The sequence below is a fragment of the Lasioglossum baleicum genome, chromosome 4 (genome assembly GCF_051020765.1).
Source record: "Lasioglossum baleicum chromosome 4, iyLasBale1, whole genome shotgun sequence".
Taxonomy (NCBI): Eukaryota; Metazoa; Arthropoda; class Insecta; order Hymenoptera; family Halictidae; genus Lasioglossum; species Lasioglossum baleicum.
In genome coordinates, this window is record NC_134932.1 from 20683522 (window position 1) to 20699093 (window position 15572).

General features: G+C 35.9%; 4 protein-coding genes across 11 annotated transcripts in view; 2 read left to right on the forward strand and 2 right to left on the reverse strand.

Annotated features, from left to right (window-relative positions):
* LOC143207916 (transmembrane protein 135) overlaps positions 1-1990 on the forward strand; it is a 35480-nt gene extending 33490 nt beyond the window's left edge. For all 3 annotated transcript variants that reach the window (XM_076421827.1, XM_076421828.1, XM_076421826.1), the window contains exon 9: positions 49-1990. In XM_076421827.1, the coding sequence (XP_076277942.1) occupies positions 49-163 (115 nt within the window). In that variant the 3' untranslated portion in view covers positions 164-1990. The remainder of the gene's footprint in view (positions 1-48) is intronic.
* Positions 1533-5809, reverse strand: LOC143207909 (uncharacterized). Its single transcript, XM_076421810.1, has 7 exons — positions 5476-5809; positions 5173-5384; positions 4784-4876; positions 3949-4282; positions 3683-3870; positions 2619-3610; positions 1533-2546 (listed from the first exon to the last, which is right to left on the reverse strand). Exons 2-7 carry the CDS (start codon positions 5223-5225, stop codon positions 2266-2268), a joined length of 1941 nt encoding a protein of 646 aa, XP_076277925.1. The 5' UTR covers positions 5226-5384; positions 5476-5809; the 3' UTR covers positions 1533-2265.
* Positions 3864-12889, forward strand: LOC143207924 (haloacid dehalogenase-like hydrolase domain-containing protein 2). Of its 3 annotated transcripts, none has more exons than XM_076421846.1 (4): positions 3864-5537; positions 6409-6708; positions 6797-7007; positions 7348-12889. In XM_076421846.1, exons 1-4 carry the CDS (start codon positions 5443-5445, stop codon positions 7513-7515), a joined length of 774 nt encoding a protein of 257 aa, XP_076277961.1. In that variant the 5' UTR covers positions 3864-5442; the 3' UTR covers positions 7516-12889. The 3 variants fall into 3 exon arrangements, with proteins under 3 accessions (XP_076277961.1, XP_076277962.1, XP_076277963.1); XM_076421847.1 differs by lacking the exon at positions 3864-5537 and adding an exon at positions 5662-5802; XM_076421848.1 differs by lacking the exon at positions 3864-5537 and adding an exon at positions 5918-6350 and having other exon boundaries at positions 6459-6708.
* Positions 6798-15293, reverse strand: LOC143207907 (WD repeat-containing protein 48). Of its 4 annotated transcripts, none has more exons than XM_076421808.1 (12): positions 14495-15293; positions 13986-14202; positions 13665-13877; positions 13295-13590; positions 12703-12888; positions 12295-12612; positions 12118-12220; positions 11880-12045; positions 11605-11796; positions 11264-11510; positions 10822-10941; positions 6798-10759 (listed from the first exon to the last, which is right to left on the reverse strand). In XM_076421808.1, exons 1-11 carry the CDS (start codon positions 14540-14542, stop codon positions 10879-10881), a joined length of 2049 nt encoding a protein of 682 aa, XP_076277923.1. In that variant the 5' UTR covers positions 14543-15293; the 3' UTR covers positions 6798-10759; positions 10822-10878. The 4 variants fall into 4 exon arrangements, with proteins under 4 accessions (XP_076277923.1, XP_076277924.1, XP_076277922.1 ...); XM_076421809.1 differs by having other exon boundaries at positions 10817-10941; XM_076421807.1 differs by having other exon boundaries at positions 6798-10742; positions 14495-15292.
* Between the last annotated feature and the right edge of the window lie 279 nt (positions 15294-15572).

Below are 15572 nucleotides of genomic sequence, written 5' to 3' on the forward strand. Positions count from 1 at the left end.
TTATGTGTATAACATATTTAATTTTCTGTCTTCTTTTTTATTTTTTAGAATAGCAAACATGTCTCGAATACCAATCGATCGATTTGGTTTAGAAACTAGTAAACATCTCGAAAGGGTGCTTACAAAAGCCAATATCAACACTAAAAGAAATTATATATTTTAATTTTATGTTACGAAACAAGAGAGAGACCTATTCAAATTTTATTTTGACTATGTGTACAATATCGAACATGTACATGGAAAACCCAAAGGGACCTTCGTATTTAGTGAGTTACAACTTATACGAATCTAACTGGTTGATATTGCAAGTCTACTTATTATATGCCAAATGATTATTTTATACTACGAGGGTACTATAGATATTAACACTTCATACTTCGTGATAAGAAAGAATTCTTGTTTTGCAGTACATCTACTAGGTGCGCAACTAAGTTTCCGGGTTTTTTTCGATCAATTAAAAACAGAAAATTTCAAAAGAAATACAAAAAATTAATTATAATTCAAAATATCGTCCCTCGCTAGCTACACAGTTTTGCCATCTCTCTGGCAATAGAAGAATACCGCGACGATAAAACGACGCATCTTTGGACCGAAACCGTTCATCCAACCAATTTTGCACTTCTTCGAAATTTGCCGAGTGTGGCCCAGTCAAGCCATGCGCCATCGACCGGAACAAGTGATAATCGAAAGGTGCCAGGTCTGGCGAATACAGCGGGTGCGGTAGCAGATCCCATTTCAGCGTTGTGATGATCCTTTACCAGCTCATTGTAACGCCAATTTTAAAGATACCATCTTGTTCAAGGGCTCATTTTAAAGGGGAAACTTCAAGGAATATAACCATATTTTTTTCAAAATTTAAATCACTCCGCTCCATCATCGAAAAAAACGCAAAAGAAGAATTTGTTTAAATTTTTCGACATTATAAAGTTGATTGTCGAGGTTGAAAAAATTATTTTGTAATAGCCCAATCCTTTCCGAATAAAACAAAAAAAAATTTAGCTCAATCGGACAAACCGTTCTTGAGATAAAAATTCGTAAGTGAGGCCCGTTTTCGCCGAAATGGGCAAAAATTGAAAACTTTGAAGGCCTGCCATTTCTAAAAAAATTCGAAACCGGCAAAATGATGACTTAAACCCCCCCCCCCCCCTAATTTCGCATGGACTACAACATATTTCAGTTAGAACAAAATCGGCGATGGTGCCTGCAAAAAGTAATCGATTCGGCATGGAATGACCCAAGTAGATCTTGTGTTTGCGTATCATCTTCATCCACTAACGCTTGCAGATCGCAGTCCTCAATTGTTTTTGGTCTTACGGAGCGCTCCTTGTCTTTAATGTCGAAATCGCCACTTCTAAAGCATTTAAACCAATCTTCAAAGGTAGTTTTCGATGGTGCATGGTCGCCGTAGGCTTCCTCGAGCAAACGACGTGCTTCAGCTGCATTGCGTTTTAGGTGAAAATAGAAAAGCAAACATTCCCGCAAATGCTGTTTATTTGGCACAAAATTCGACATCTTTGTTGTTATAAAAAATACTTTTGCGTAGCGATATTTTTTAATATTAAGATTGGTTATTGTTCACAGATGTTTACACTATAAAAACAATACAACTTCACACATGTATGTCGACTACATGCGTCGTAAGCGCCACTCATATGTGAAACCCGGAAACTTACTTGCGCACCTAATATGTGTGAATATATGTATATTTTGTAAGAACTTGATTTGTGATTTCTGTACATTTGTATAATATACACAATATGGAAACGTATTTTAAAAGTGTGGGTACTAACGGAATACAAATTTCATGTAATGTAGTATAAAATTCTATTGCATTGTAGATATTTGTGAACTAGACGTACATAATGTTGAGAAGCGTATGTTTAGTAAGTTCCATGCTAAATTTCATGCGCAGTTACTGAAACTTTGATACTAGAAATTTTTATAGGATTATATAATTTATTACATTATAAAAATAAATTGTTGAATTATTCTTCCTGTTTTTATAATTCCAACAAATAGTACCAACTGGAAATATGATATTTAAAATGGGACAAAGCGTGTTGTACATATTAGGTTGAAACGAAAGTTCGTAACGTTTGTAAATTAAAATTGAAAGCTAAAATTCAGATATTTATTCAATAACATATTTTTTTGCCATTTTTGAGGTAACTTCTCGCGTTACTGAATAAACATATGGATAACTATCTTAATTTTATCTTCGATTCTTAATTTGAAAACGCTACGAACTTTCTTTGCAACCCAATATTATTTTTGTTTCCTAGCCGTTTCCAGCGCTCTATTAACTATAATATCTGCACTCCTTTGTTCACGTTTCCGTTTTTGACGTTTCCTTTTTCTTAAAACGTTGTCCCAGTTAATCTGACTTTGCATTTTTAGATCTTTGCTATCTAGAACGCCGGGAGTAATTTCGGACTCCAACGTTGAAATGTATCGGTGTGCAACAGTCTTCAATGGTTTTAGGATTTCCATGGAATCGATTTGCCATGGGAGTAAGCCAATCGGACATTCCGCCCATTCACAATTATCTAAACAAAATTTTTTAATCGTTATCGTATTCGTTGACTCGGTTATTTAACAAAAAGACATTATACACCTACCAAGCACTAATTTCCATTCAGTGTTTCGCACTCTTTGATCTGTTAAACAATGGGACACTCCATTTTCAGTTTTATTTTCTTCGATCACGTTTGGTACACAATGATTATCTAAATTCTGAACATCTTCCACGGTGAAAGTTTCATAATACTTGTTGGAACTTTCATTGTCGATTGTTTGTTTACCAGCATAAATTTCTACTAAATTCAGTAACAACTGTTTCTTCGTAGTATCTATCTTTGGATTTACTAGTTCCAAAATAGGCACCATGAAATTAATCGAGAATTCATTCGCATTTAACAAAATTTGCGAAACAACGTTTATGTCAGTGAAAATTGGCAACACCACATCAGATAGATTGAACCATAAAACATGTTTCAGGTGTGGATGAACACTTTCCGTTTCTTCTTTCACTTTCATTTGAAAAGCTTTCGGTGGTAACCTTTTTTCAGACAATTCGAGCTCGTACTCTAAAGTCCGCGATATACAATGAGCAATATCTAGTTTCACAAAACTGTAGGCTACAGAACTTATCCACAAAGAGGCTAATAATCTTTTAGGTTTATCTATTTCTTGGTTGTTCGCTAATTGAAGTAATTTCATGATCAAAGTTTCCAGCATTCTATTCTCGTATAACAGAAATATAATATCTCTCCAGAATTCCATCATATCCAATGGCAAGGTATTATTTTTTAATTCATTTTTGGTACTTTCTTGTGCAAAGATAGATAGAACATCTTTATTTGGTAAGAAAGCTTCTGATTGGAAGAGTTCATCGCAAACTATATCCTTGTTAGAAGGCACAGATTTTCTAGCAAGGTACCTAGAAATTTCAGATAGAAGAACCGCTCTAGCAGTCTGTAATGTATATTTTTTATCTTTCCTTATATCGTTGGTAGCTACTCTTGCATAGGTATCGTTATGATTTTCTGCATTTCCATTATTTTGTTCGGACAGAAAGATGGCATAGGAATACAGATCTTGTAACGTTTCCCTAGTAGTAGAATTGATTTGTTAATAGTCATAGAAATGTTATAAATTCTTTATGAGCATGCGCTATACATACATCAATTCCAAATCTGGAATATCTTCTACTAAATGGTATCCGGCATGAATGTATAAACTAACTGCAGTCCAAAGTTCAATCAAATCACTAAATTCTTGGATCTCCTCAGTTTCTTGAACTTCTTTTACAGTCTCGTCTGTGACAATGCATTCTTCCAATCCTTTGGCTTCAGCTGCCCAATATTCTTCCTTCAAATATAATGTCGATCTAATAGTACAATTCTATACATTTGAAAGAATATAGAAAATATGGAAAGATAGACTTACATGTAGCCATGTTAATAATATATTTATAGCTATTCTCAATACACCAATGGATGGCAACTCGTGTCCATGAGCAGTATCGTGTCTCAAGTTTACAATCCATTCTGGGATATTGAGCTGTTTCGCAATCTGAAACAAGGATGTTTGCTTCGTATGCCCTATGTTAGAGATATGATTTAAGAATCTCATTATAGTGGTTGAATACATCAAACACAAGTCATTTTCATAACTGATCGCCAATTCTCCATTATGTATCTTGGGAGTCCATTCAAAATCTCTGAGACAGACTTGCATAATGGAGAGGGTGCAATCCACACCTACTGGCAATTTTGGCACCCTGAAAACCATTTTGCTAATATTGTTGGTGCTTGAAAATATTTTAATGAACAGACAGCGGATTTTATGCATTAATGACAAATATGAGTAAGTATAATTTAATATAATAAACACATTAGAAGAATTTAAACATATTGTTATATAATTTTCAATGTAATGAACATGTTAGGAGAGAACATAATTTTCTATTTCACTCAAGCTTGGTGTAATTCAGGTAGACAATTTTTATTTTGCATAAAGATCCGCTGTCTATTAACAGTAGGTTTACGGGACCTGTCAAAATGACGGGTTCTAATATGCTTAATTTGCGAGTATTAAGATTGTAAAGATGCTTCCCTGAGGAATTATTTACCAAATTTATTTCTTGGGGTATATACTATTGGAAAAATGGCCAAAAATTTGGATAGACACATTCTTGTTATGTTTATAAAATAATGTGGAATAGTTATTTCTAGACTTTCGTAAACCTAGTGTTAATGAAACACGTCTGCTATTGTGTTACCTTGCTTTCCATGCAAGTAGAGTTTCGTATGCCTTGGTCTGCTCAGTCTTTTCATTTGAGTATACTTGCTGGTACACTTGGTGCCATTCAGTTCTAAAAATATCAAGATAACGTAAAGTAAAATTTTGAAAGCATCAAAATCATACCCATACTCATAGAAGCACTTTAATTTGTTTATTTATATTGATCGAACGCGTATCTATTGAATATTTAATCGCAACATTTCGGCTATAATTAACAACAACAATTAAGATGACAATACCCTTATTAGGGTATTATTAATGTATTAGGGCTTATTAATGTATTCATTAATTAAAGTGCCAATACCCTGCATGCCTAGAGTGACATGAGGTTTCTTTAGGATATTTTTATTATTTACGTGCACTTACAACGAAAACCATGGAACTTGTTTCACACCTTCCTGCTTTATGGAAAGCGCCATAGCAAACCACGTGCAATCACACTGGCACTGAATCGGCTACAGATGTTGTGAATGTTGTGATTGTTGTGCAAGTTGTGTTGATCAGTTTAATGTATGTAGATACACTGCACACGTGCGTGTGGCTGCGTTACGGAAGCCACAGACTTGACACTGTAATCACTGTATTTGAAGTGAAAAGAGAGCAGGTTGGAGCAGGTTATTAAACATTTTTGGTAACATGGCGAAACAGATACGAATGGTGTTGATAGACCTTAGTGGAACGCTGCATGTTGATAGCACAGTGATTCCTGGCGCTGTGGAAGCTTTATCCAGGTGGTTCTTCTTTATGTATTTTACGAAAATATATTACATCCTCTATTTACATGTAAATATGTGTGAGAGCGAATATGGCGTTGCTTTCATTGCGCCGCGCCGCGCCGATTCCATTTATTGGCGCCATATATTTACGTATTTGTAAATTTGTAATCGTACAGTTACAGTAAGGTGCAGTAAGGAGCCATAAGGAGCATAACTGTTTCCACACACTTTAAATCAGAATAACTTCTTTATGAATGGACCAAACGATTTCAATTTCTCTGTAAGGCTAGAAGAATTAGTTTAGTAAATGACGTTTATAAATAAGTTGAAAAAATGCATTTGGTCGGGGAATTATGATAAACAATAGTCAAAATTGATTCTTGTTTACATCTTTTTTAACTGGGCCAATAACGAAAATTTAAAAGTTGTGTTTTATAAACTCGTATAAATTATATACGTTCTCAAAATTTCATTGAAATAAAAGGCCGAAAATAATGAAAATTTGCAATTTTTACCGCACTTTTGATCGTTTAGAATTCGTAAACCAATTAACTAATTTCAATGAAATTTTGAGAACGTATATAATTCATACTAGTTTACAAAACACATCTTTTAAATTTTCATTATTGGCCCAGCGAAAAAAATTGTAACAATCAATTATAATATTGTTTATCACAATTCCCCCCGATCAAATGCATTTTTTCAACTTATTTATTAGACGGTTGTTTGGTCCATTTATAAAAAAGAATGTGTGAAATACTTATTGTATTAAGATAGTATGTGTATATAATGATTGGATATTACTTGCCCGTATTCTAATGATAAAAGGTTTAAAAAAGATTACCAATTATTATAATAATTATATATCTATGAATTTTCAAAACAGGCTTCGAAGTGCTAATGTACCATTGAAATTCGTTACAAATACAACAAAAGAGTCCGGAAACTGTCTGCACAAACGACTAACCAGTCTTGGCTTTGATATTCGGAAAGAGGAGATCTTTAGCTCATTAGCCGCCGCAAGGAATTTAATCGTCGGGAGAAAATTGAATCCAATGTTGTTGATCGATCCAGCGGCGGACGAAGATTTCGAGGACTTAATAAAGAACGATCAGAAAGCTAATACGGTGGTAGTTGGATTAGCACCGAACAAATTCCATTACGATGCATTAAACGAAGCTTTCAGGTATATATGCCCTGATCGTTTTCTACTACAGAATGTTTCACTAACTGTTTCGTTAAGGTAATATTATTAAAGTAATCTATAAGATTAGATTGTTGTTAGATGGTGCTTCACTCATAGCAATTCATAAAGGCCGATATTATAAACGACCGGATGGTTTAGCCCTGGGGCCGGGTGCATTTATTTCTGGTTTGGAATATTCCGCCAACGTGAAAGCGGAAGTTGTCGGCAAACCGACCGCAGAATTTTTTAAAGCAGCTCTGGCAGGTGTACCCCCGGAAGAAGCTATTATGATCGGCGATGTACGAATACACGGAATTTTTATTTGATATTTGTCGATTTCAAGATGTCACGGAAATTCAGAAAATTGTATCTTTCATTGTCGATTGTCTGTTTACCAGCATAAATTTCTATTAAATTCAGTGACAACTGTTCCTTCGTATGTATAGTATCTATCTATCTTTGGATTTACTAGTTCCAAAATAAACACCACGAACTTAATCGAGAATTCATTCTCATTTAACAAAATTTCCGAAACAACGTTTATATCAATTAAAATTGACAACACCACATTTTAGATAGATTGAACCATAGAACATGTTTCAGGTGTGTATCTGATTGAGGTTTTGTTTATTAATTTAGGACGTTAAAGATGATGTGGCCGGGGCGCAAGCTATTGGCATCAAAGGTCTTCTGGTGCAGACAGGAAAGTACAGAGAAGGGGATGAAAATACAATTACACCACCACCGACAAAAGTGTGCACTTCCTTTGTGGAAGCTGCGGAATATATTCTGGAAAAGAAGAATTAAGGATGTAAACAAGATCTATAAGAGTCGAATAGATGAATATTCTGTATTAAATTAAATGTTTTATTTAAATATTAATAATTCCACAATGGTGTACAGTGTACATGATCTGGAGTAGTTTCATGATACAGCAGTTTCAAAATAGAAAGGTAATTACAAAGAAATAATGATGGTATATATTATTTGTGATATGAAACATATGTAACATACCAACTCTTTTGTATTAAAATTACCGACAAAATACGTTTGGTATAACACACTCTTTTCTCGGATGCTGTAATGACAAGTAGATGAAAATAAAGGGTGTTTGAAATTTTCGATGGATATCGTCTCATCAGGTGATCAGATGTTAAAAAGTTATAGAAAATTTCGTCTACTGTGAGATGATAATATATAGTTTACAAATTATGGTTTACGTTTACGAATTCGAAATTATTCATATCGAATCCAGATCTTTCTAGATGAGAGACGATATTTTCTAAAATACTTATCTCCCTCTAAAAAACAGGGGAAAAAATAATCGTTGTAAATCTGAATTGCTACTAATACGTGGCCTTAGATAATATAAGTATATTATAACTACTATATTTAGTAAGTTATTATTAAGAGCGTGTTCGCAGAAACAGATTCTTCTTAGTCTTGCTTTAAAAGGAATTGGTGCACTGCAAGAATTTCCTTCAGTATAAAATTTGGCACCATTCTGCAATTATTTTTTTTTTCTTTATGCAAGGACCGACAATCTTTTTGCTTTGAAAACGTGTTCACTGTCAGTCACTAAAAAGATGCGAGAGGTGTATAATTAGTTTTGATTTCAAGTTGTATTCACATCTCAAAAGAGTAGTCGCAAGTGTCTTGTTTTTTTTTCTTCATTCTTTCCTTTAAACGTTATACATTAATACTTCCATTAGCGAACAATGCTATTTCTTTAGTGAGGAAGGCTCAGTTATAATTTTTATGAATACTGTATGAAATGCATGACTTTTATCTAAAACTAACATAACATTACCTATGTGTGAAACAACTAAACGATACCTAGAATAAAAATCTTCACGAGTCTCTTCTATCGAATTATGTAAAGTATTGTAAAGTAATAGACAGAAATTTGTTTTTGCAAATCCAATAGAATGACGTTACTTGTTTCCATGTAACCAAATAGAATGACTTTACTCAATTCCACAAATAGAAATCATAGGATAATTTCATGTTCAATCGTTAATATTTAAAAGAAAATTAATTCGCGTTGAGGATCGTGCGTTGCGTCTGGCATTTAAAAAAATAAAACATGATTAACATCTACGAATGAACATTATAAAATGTCCAATTAAAAATGTTGGACACTCTTCGCAAAATATTTTCTATGATTATGCATCGCAACGGTATAACTTACAATTGATATTATTTCAATAAGGACCGGTACGCATCAGCTCATTAATTGAAATGCCCTCTACAACTTATAATCTATGATCAGGCACATGTTGATTTCCTGTCGCGATAACGAGGGTCATTTGTCTTCTATTTTTTTGTTTGCTTTTTTTACGAAAATACATATTTCAGTTGAAATGAACTAATGAAATGTATAAAATATACATGTAATGCTTAATTTACAAACATAAAGATATGAATCAAACTTAACTATAAAATGTACAAGTTTCTTTTTGGTAGCCACATGTTCATGTAATCGACGTTGTTATTGGCTCGAGAGAAGAACTGAATCGGAGATTTATAACAAAAATCTGTAACTCTTTAACTGAAGAAGAACAATAAGCGGCAGTATAAACCATTTCTTTACATTATGGAACACCTATAACAAAGGCTGAGCAAAAGGTTAAACTTGCAGTACGCGGCATATCATAATGTAACAATGGAATAATCTCTAGATTTATTAAAAAATTTGCTTCTATGTCATTTCGATAACACAAAAATTATAACATTTAGGGCCGTATCAATAAAGAACAGTATATTCTTCTTCTTCTATATATTCTCTCTCTCTCTCTTTCTCTGTCACACACACACGCACGCACTCTCTCCCTCGTTCTCTTGTTTAAATAGAAAAGTTAAGCGTTTAACCCAATTTCGAAAAATTGGTGTAAAAGCTCTAGTTTTCAATACAAGTTTATTTATACAGCCCATCACCGTAATTAGGGAACATTACTTAAACTTGCATTCGTATATACAATTTGTGGGATTCTAGTAGAGTGAATATTATCAACTACCTACATACTCTTTCTCTTTCCTTTTTTTATCTGTATTAGAGATTGTCTTCTAAGGTCAAATTCTGTCAATGTAGTTTATATCTGTTTATCGGACAACTATATCATACTTATACTTTTCTTCTCTTATGAAACATCGTTATATATTTTGTAAATACAAATGTAATTAATGGAAGTTCCACTAAAGACAGAATTTGACCGTATCGTAACGAAGACAGGTATATATTGTTTCTTTCCTATGTTATTGACAGGAAATGTTGAACTGTTAATTTGGCTGTTCAAATGTAATTTGATTAATAGTAAATTGACATTTTCTTCTTCCCATAATAGTTTGCTTTTTCCTTCACCATAACAAGGCAGGCGTGTGGAGTGCTATTGACAAACATCTGTTTCATTTTGTTTGTTTGTTTTAATAAATACATAACGAATTTCTCTACCTTTTCGTTTTATTTTAATCGAAAAAATGAAATGTACCGTTGATTATAAAGTACGAGATACGTCTACGTGGTAGTAACACAGAAAATTTCTTCAGAAGCATTTGCGTGAATACGATGGCGTTTAGACGAAAAAAATGAAATAAAGAATTTCCTGGGCCATAATGTAGGTAGGATCTGTCCCGCGATTTTGTGCTTAACCTTTCTCGCCGGTACTTTTGAAATGGGAAGACAATAAATGGCTGACGATATAAGCATGTAATACTATACACCCAGGTACAAAAAACACATCATATGTATATCTCTAAAAGCAGACCTAACTGAAATCAGCGTTCCACCGTATTTCAGGGATGAGTTTGGCCTCAGGATATAAATATACAAACATGAGCAATTCATGCTAATACTTCCACACATTATTGCCTCTGAGCGCATTCAGTTTCAAGTACTCCGCATGTTGCCTGGCTTTCACTCATTGTCCGATGTAATGTTCAATAAACCATCTGTTAACAGTCGATTGAACATCTCATGAAGAGGTGGTAATGTAAAGTGCCAGACTCTACAACTACTCCGCATCTCTTCAGTTACTCTAGAATTCGATTTTCTCTGTAGAAAATAATTGTCTCGTCAGCCAACTAACTATAGTGATAAATGCCTACTTACCTTACCATAGTAAAAAACCAGGCACACTTTAGAGATTCCTGTTCCGACGTACTCAGTGCTAACTATTTAACAGGCCGGTAATGGAACGTTAAATCTGCCGAACTCTTCCAAATTAAATGCCTTACCTGCCATACAACCAACCAAAAATTACATAGAAGAAATTAATTATTGTTACCACCTTGGTAAATAGGGCTGTTACTTTTCTTCGAAGGTAGAACATTTTTAAGCTTCGATTTTTGAAATTTCGAAATTTCAAATTATTAGAGGATCAAAAGAAACGAAGTGTTTCGAAGCTTTGAACTTCGAAATTTCGCTGCTAAGTTATAGTATTTGATACAGTTACAGACACTCCTACATTTCGAAAAAAATACGCCAGCACTTCTTAGAAGAGTCAAAGCTTCGCAAAAGTAACAGCCCTAGTGTTAAACTACCGTTTTAATTGCTTACCGTTCTTAAATCCATAGAAAGGTCCAAAACCTGATCATTACATAGAATTTCAACCTTTTCTTCGGCCAGCGAAGAATTATCAGCATTCGAGTCTGTATTTGTTCTATCTCCTGCCGGAGAACCCCCAGAAACTGTATTTCCAGTGCCTGCTACTGATCCAGAATCGCTTCCCGCGCCAAGCACTTTGTCGCAAACGTGTTCTGCCACCTTACGAATTTGTATAAAATCATTCGCGATTAAACGATCCCTTGAAGAATAAAAAACACAGGTCTGTGAATACGATAAACTAATCGAAACACGTTTGTCCTGTATAAATTATGTAAACACAATTGGTTGCATACTTCTTCAAACTCTTTACACCGGATGTAGCATGCGGAAGAAGGTAAAAAGGTATTTTAATAAATTGTGGAAGATTCTTATCCACAACAATATTGACTACCCATGCTGGTACAGTTTCGTTTAGTAATCCTCCTTCCGTTTCCCCTGCAGCATCTCTAACTAATAACCTGTACAAAGTTTTTCCTCCCACTTCGCTACAATGGAACAGCATTTATATTTGTAACAGTAACAATTAAGTTTGAATTAATCTGATGATATTTTGTTGATCAAAGTATACCTAAATATAAGAGGCGTGTGACTAGGTACTGAAAAGTATGGATTTCCTCCCCTTGTATGTATAGGACCATTACCATCGTTACTACTACCCTCGTTCTCATCATCGGCGTGCAACGGTCTCCACCAATGTTCGAGTAAAGCTTGCAGCAAAAGGTTCCCGTAATTCACTGAAATGTAATATTCTTCTGTACGGAAAGAGTAGAAAAGATAACGTTTCTAAAAGTAGAAACGTTACTTACCTTTTTGGTCGACAGCATCGTTTTCAGCGAGGCCAGTTTCTTTCGCGGAGACCCATGCAGAGAAACAGTCATTTTCATCTTGGCCCAAATGAATGGTCAACATCTATAAGAGTACCAACCGCGTGTTTACAGTTGTTTCGATTGAAAACTGTTCTAGCAAACAAGAGAAATACCTACCCCTGTTTTGAGATCGACGTTGAACCAGTTCGGAACGTATACCATTTTATTTCTCTTTTTAATTTCCTGCTCAAAGTCTACTTTCCCCAAATCTTCGACTTTGTATGCCTTTAAAACATCGTACAAGGCTACGTTTTCTTCCGTGTCTTTCGTCAAAACGTGTCTCCGATCGTTTAAAACGTGACACTGCCTTATCGCGGGTCCACCCAATATTCTTTGCGCAGGTTCCGTGTTTCGTAAAACATTTGATGTCACTCCGGTAGCAGAGTCGCAGTAATCACCAATTCCTGAGTCTTGCCAATCTTTTTGACTTATAGTCTATTGTACAAAGAATCGCGACGTTTAGTTACTCACATCGCGGTTAGGAATTTCATGTTATCGTAGATACAGAGTGCAAAAGATTATTACCCAATTATTTATAGTAGATTCACTGGTTGCCACCCAAATACTAGACTGGTCAGGCATCATAACCATTTTTAGTATAGGTGCTTGTTCTTCGCATATAACAGTATACCTTTCGGGATAACTCAATTCAGTCATTACAACTCTTTTATCTCTACCCCCTGATATCACATGGCTGAAGGTATCCGTTGCCTGAAAGCATTACAATTAGTTTGAAGTCCATGTTAAGGGGGTAGGCTCTCGTTTCCAGGATTGCAAGGCTGTGGGATGTGCTTTCTCATTTCTCGATAATGCAAAGATCAGGGTTTCCAGTAGCCAAAAGCGCTAGATAAAAGATCAACCTATGCCGCAATCGCCCTCAAAACTCCTATTCTTACGTTTATGATGCGTAATTTGCAGTGACAGCTTGCCGAATAATGCAAATTACACCTCGTAAACATAAAAGTAGGACTTTTGAGGGCGATTGCGGCCTAGATCGATCTTTCATCTAGTACTTGTGACTACTGAAGATGCATCCCGCACCCTTACAATCCTAGAAACGAGTCTACCCCCTTAATACATGAAATTTATTACAAAATTGGCAAGAAATCAAAATCACCAATAAAGCCCAAACGCCTTCCGTGTGTACTCTAAACGTTTGAATACATCTCTGCTGTCCTAATGACCAAAGTTTAATAGTTCCATCGGAACTAGCAGACAAACACTCGCTTCCGTCTCTATTTAATACTAAAGCTTTAATATTATCCGTGTGTCCACGGAGTTTCATTAATTTATTACAATGTCTTGGATCCCACACTCTCAAAACTTTTTCTGTGCTTCCGCTTACTATAACTGTTCCGGTCTGATTCATGGCAAGACTATATATCGAATCTTTGTTTCCACTAAGGGATGATGCTGTAAACAACATTACGAAGTAAGAAATAGTAGAACCATGGCGAAAAACAATCGTTTAATAATCGTATCTTTACTTGTTACTGTGTTGTTGCTAGCTGTGAGGGCAGTTAACGTATTAACATCCCACAGGAAGATCAATTTATCTAAGCCTGCGCTAGCTACTTGCTCTCTGTCTTTAGCATAAGCTAAAGCTTTCACATAGTCCTTGTGTGTTCTTAATGTGGACATGCAGAAACCTTTATGCGCATTCCATACTTTTACTGTTGTATCAGAGCTGGCTGATATCACTGTAAAAAAACAAATTTCGCTACATTTTTATGTGTTTCTAGTTTCCTAGTTGAACGGAAAGGTAACCAGTAAATTGCTTTACTTTGGTATAACAGAACGATACGTACAATTCTTGCCACCACAACATAATACTATATCGTTGACCCAATCCGTATGATGCTCCATCGACTGAATGTAAGGGTCCTTCATATTCTTACAATTCCATATTCTTATAATACTATCTCTACCCGCAGAATAAAGCCTATGCAAAGCTGGATCGTATTGTAAGGAGTTGACTCCAGCTCTGTGTCTCTTTTCTACTTCGTCCCTTATAACCATGGATACCTTTATCACATGGCCAAGTAGAAAACATTAGAACCAACATCTTGGAGTTGTACAGTTGATTTTAAATGGAAAACATTGATTCTAGTTCAACACTCTTTTTGATCATCCTATATAACCGAACTTGTTGCAATTTATAGAATTTTACAGGTAAAAATCTAATGACAGAACTTTCTCGCGAATAGAGTTGTGCGAAATAACAACAAATGGAAGGAAAGAAGGAAACAAGAGAGGAAGGAAGGAAAACGTTGAAAATAAGTTTCGCTGGAGGAAGCAATGTGTTTTAAGCATATACCTGAACTTTCTTCCGGGCACTCTGCCCGCCCGTCTTGTGAGCTGCCATTACACCGCGAACTGTTCCTCCAGTACAATGATAATCGAGGGAAACATTCAAATCGCACGATTATGCTACGGCAGAACCACGTTGCGACGCGTCGCGATTACACACCAGTTTCATCGTAGATCACTTGCGATCACGATGATCACGATCACGAGCTCGCACGATCGCTGCGTACGACTGCGTTTCCGAACCTCGGGAAAAATAAATCAGCGCGCATTACGGTCAAACGTTGAACAGCTGTCAAGCGATTTCCGATGGCAGTTGTTCGGTCACGTACATGACGGGCAAACCACGGACACTCGGTACCTGTTTCAATGCCGGTGTCAATACGCTCGAGAACATTACACGTACAACGTTACACCACGTTTCTCGAGCGTCCGACAACCTTTCGACTCCATTGTTATGATTGCGAATTAAATACCGGGATGTGTATCGCTAGTTGGCGTAACGCCGAAACACTGCGAATACTCTTCGCCGGTGTCTGGTGTGTATCACCTTATCACGGGTCGATTATGATTTCTGCGGCGGAACCAGGCGGAACGCGCGGTCACCACCAGTCACCACCGCGAATTCAATGCGCGAGCTATACGAGTTTTCGAAAGTCGGTATAGGTATTTCAATAATTCCGTAGTCGATGCTCATGACCAATAGCCAAACGAAATGCGCGTCTCGTGGCGCTCGTGGCTATCGTAACGGCCGCATTGTTCAGCCAATCAAAAAGTATCGTTCTAGGCGAGCACGCAGGCGAGTAACCACGAGTAACTCACTTGGTTGAGTACAAACTGGTACAAACCATGTACAAACACAAACAGAGAGGATATCTCTGGTGGTATTTACTGCGACTTCTCAACAAACTACATATATATATAGCACTTTGCCCGCATCCGTCATCTGGTGGATGAAGTAATCTTGGAACACGGCACATTATCTGAAGCCGGGTCTAAGATATATAAGCACCCAGAGAGTACAGTCTGACAGAGCCTACCACCGGACCCAGCTAGCAGAGCCCCTGACCTACAGTTTACGGGCAAAC

Excerpts from the sequence above, each read along its gene's own strand:
- LOC143207909 (XM_076421810.1), bottom strand. The coding sequence starts at position 5,225 with ATGGCGCTTTCCATAAAGCAGGAAGGTGTGAAACAAGTTCCATGGTTT. Across the intron at positions 4,877-5,172 it reads CAAGTTCCATGGTTTTCGTT|AACTGAATGGCACCAAGTGT; the intron begins GTAAGTGCACGT and ends TGATATTTTTAG. Across the intron at positions 3,871-3,948 it reads TATTATTAACATGGCTACAT|GAAGAATATTGGGCAGCTGA; the intron begins GTAAGTCTATCT and ends TTATATTTGAAG.
- LOC143207924 (XM_076421846.1), top strand. The coding sequence starts at position 5,443 with ATGGCGAAACAGATACGAATGGTGTTGATAGACCTTAGTGGAACGCTG. Across the intron at positions 5,538-6,408 it reads GCTGTGGAAGCTTTATCCAG|GCTTCGAAGTGCTAATGTAC; the intron begins GTGGTTCTTCTT and ends TTTTCAAAACAG. Across the intron at positions 7,008-7,347 it reads AAGCTATTATGATCGGCGAT|GACGTTAAAGATGATGTGGC; the intron begins GTACGAATACAC and ends TTATTAATTTAG.
- LOC143207907 (XM_076421808.1), bottom strand. The coding sequence starts at position 14,542 with ATGGCAGCTCACAAGACGGGCGGGCAGAGTGCCCGGAAGAAAGTTCAG. Across the intron at positions 11,797-11,879 it reads CACACGCCTCTTATATTTAG|CGAAGTGGGAGGAAAAACTT; the intron begins GTATACTTTGAT and ends GTTCCATTGTAG. Across the intron at positions 10,942-11,263 it reads TTTCTATGGATTTAAGAACG|GTAAGGCATTTAATTTGGAA; the intron begins GTAAGCAATTAA and ends GTTGTATGGCAG.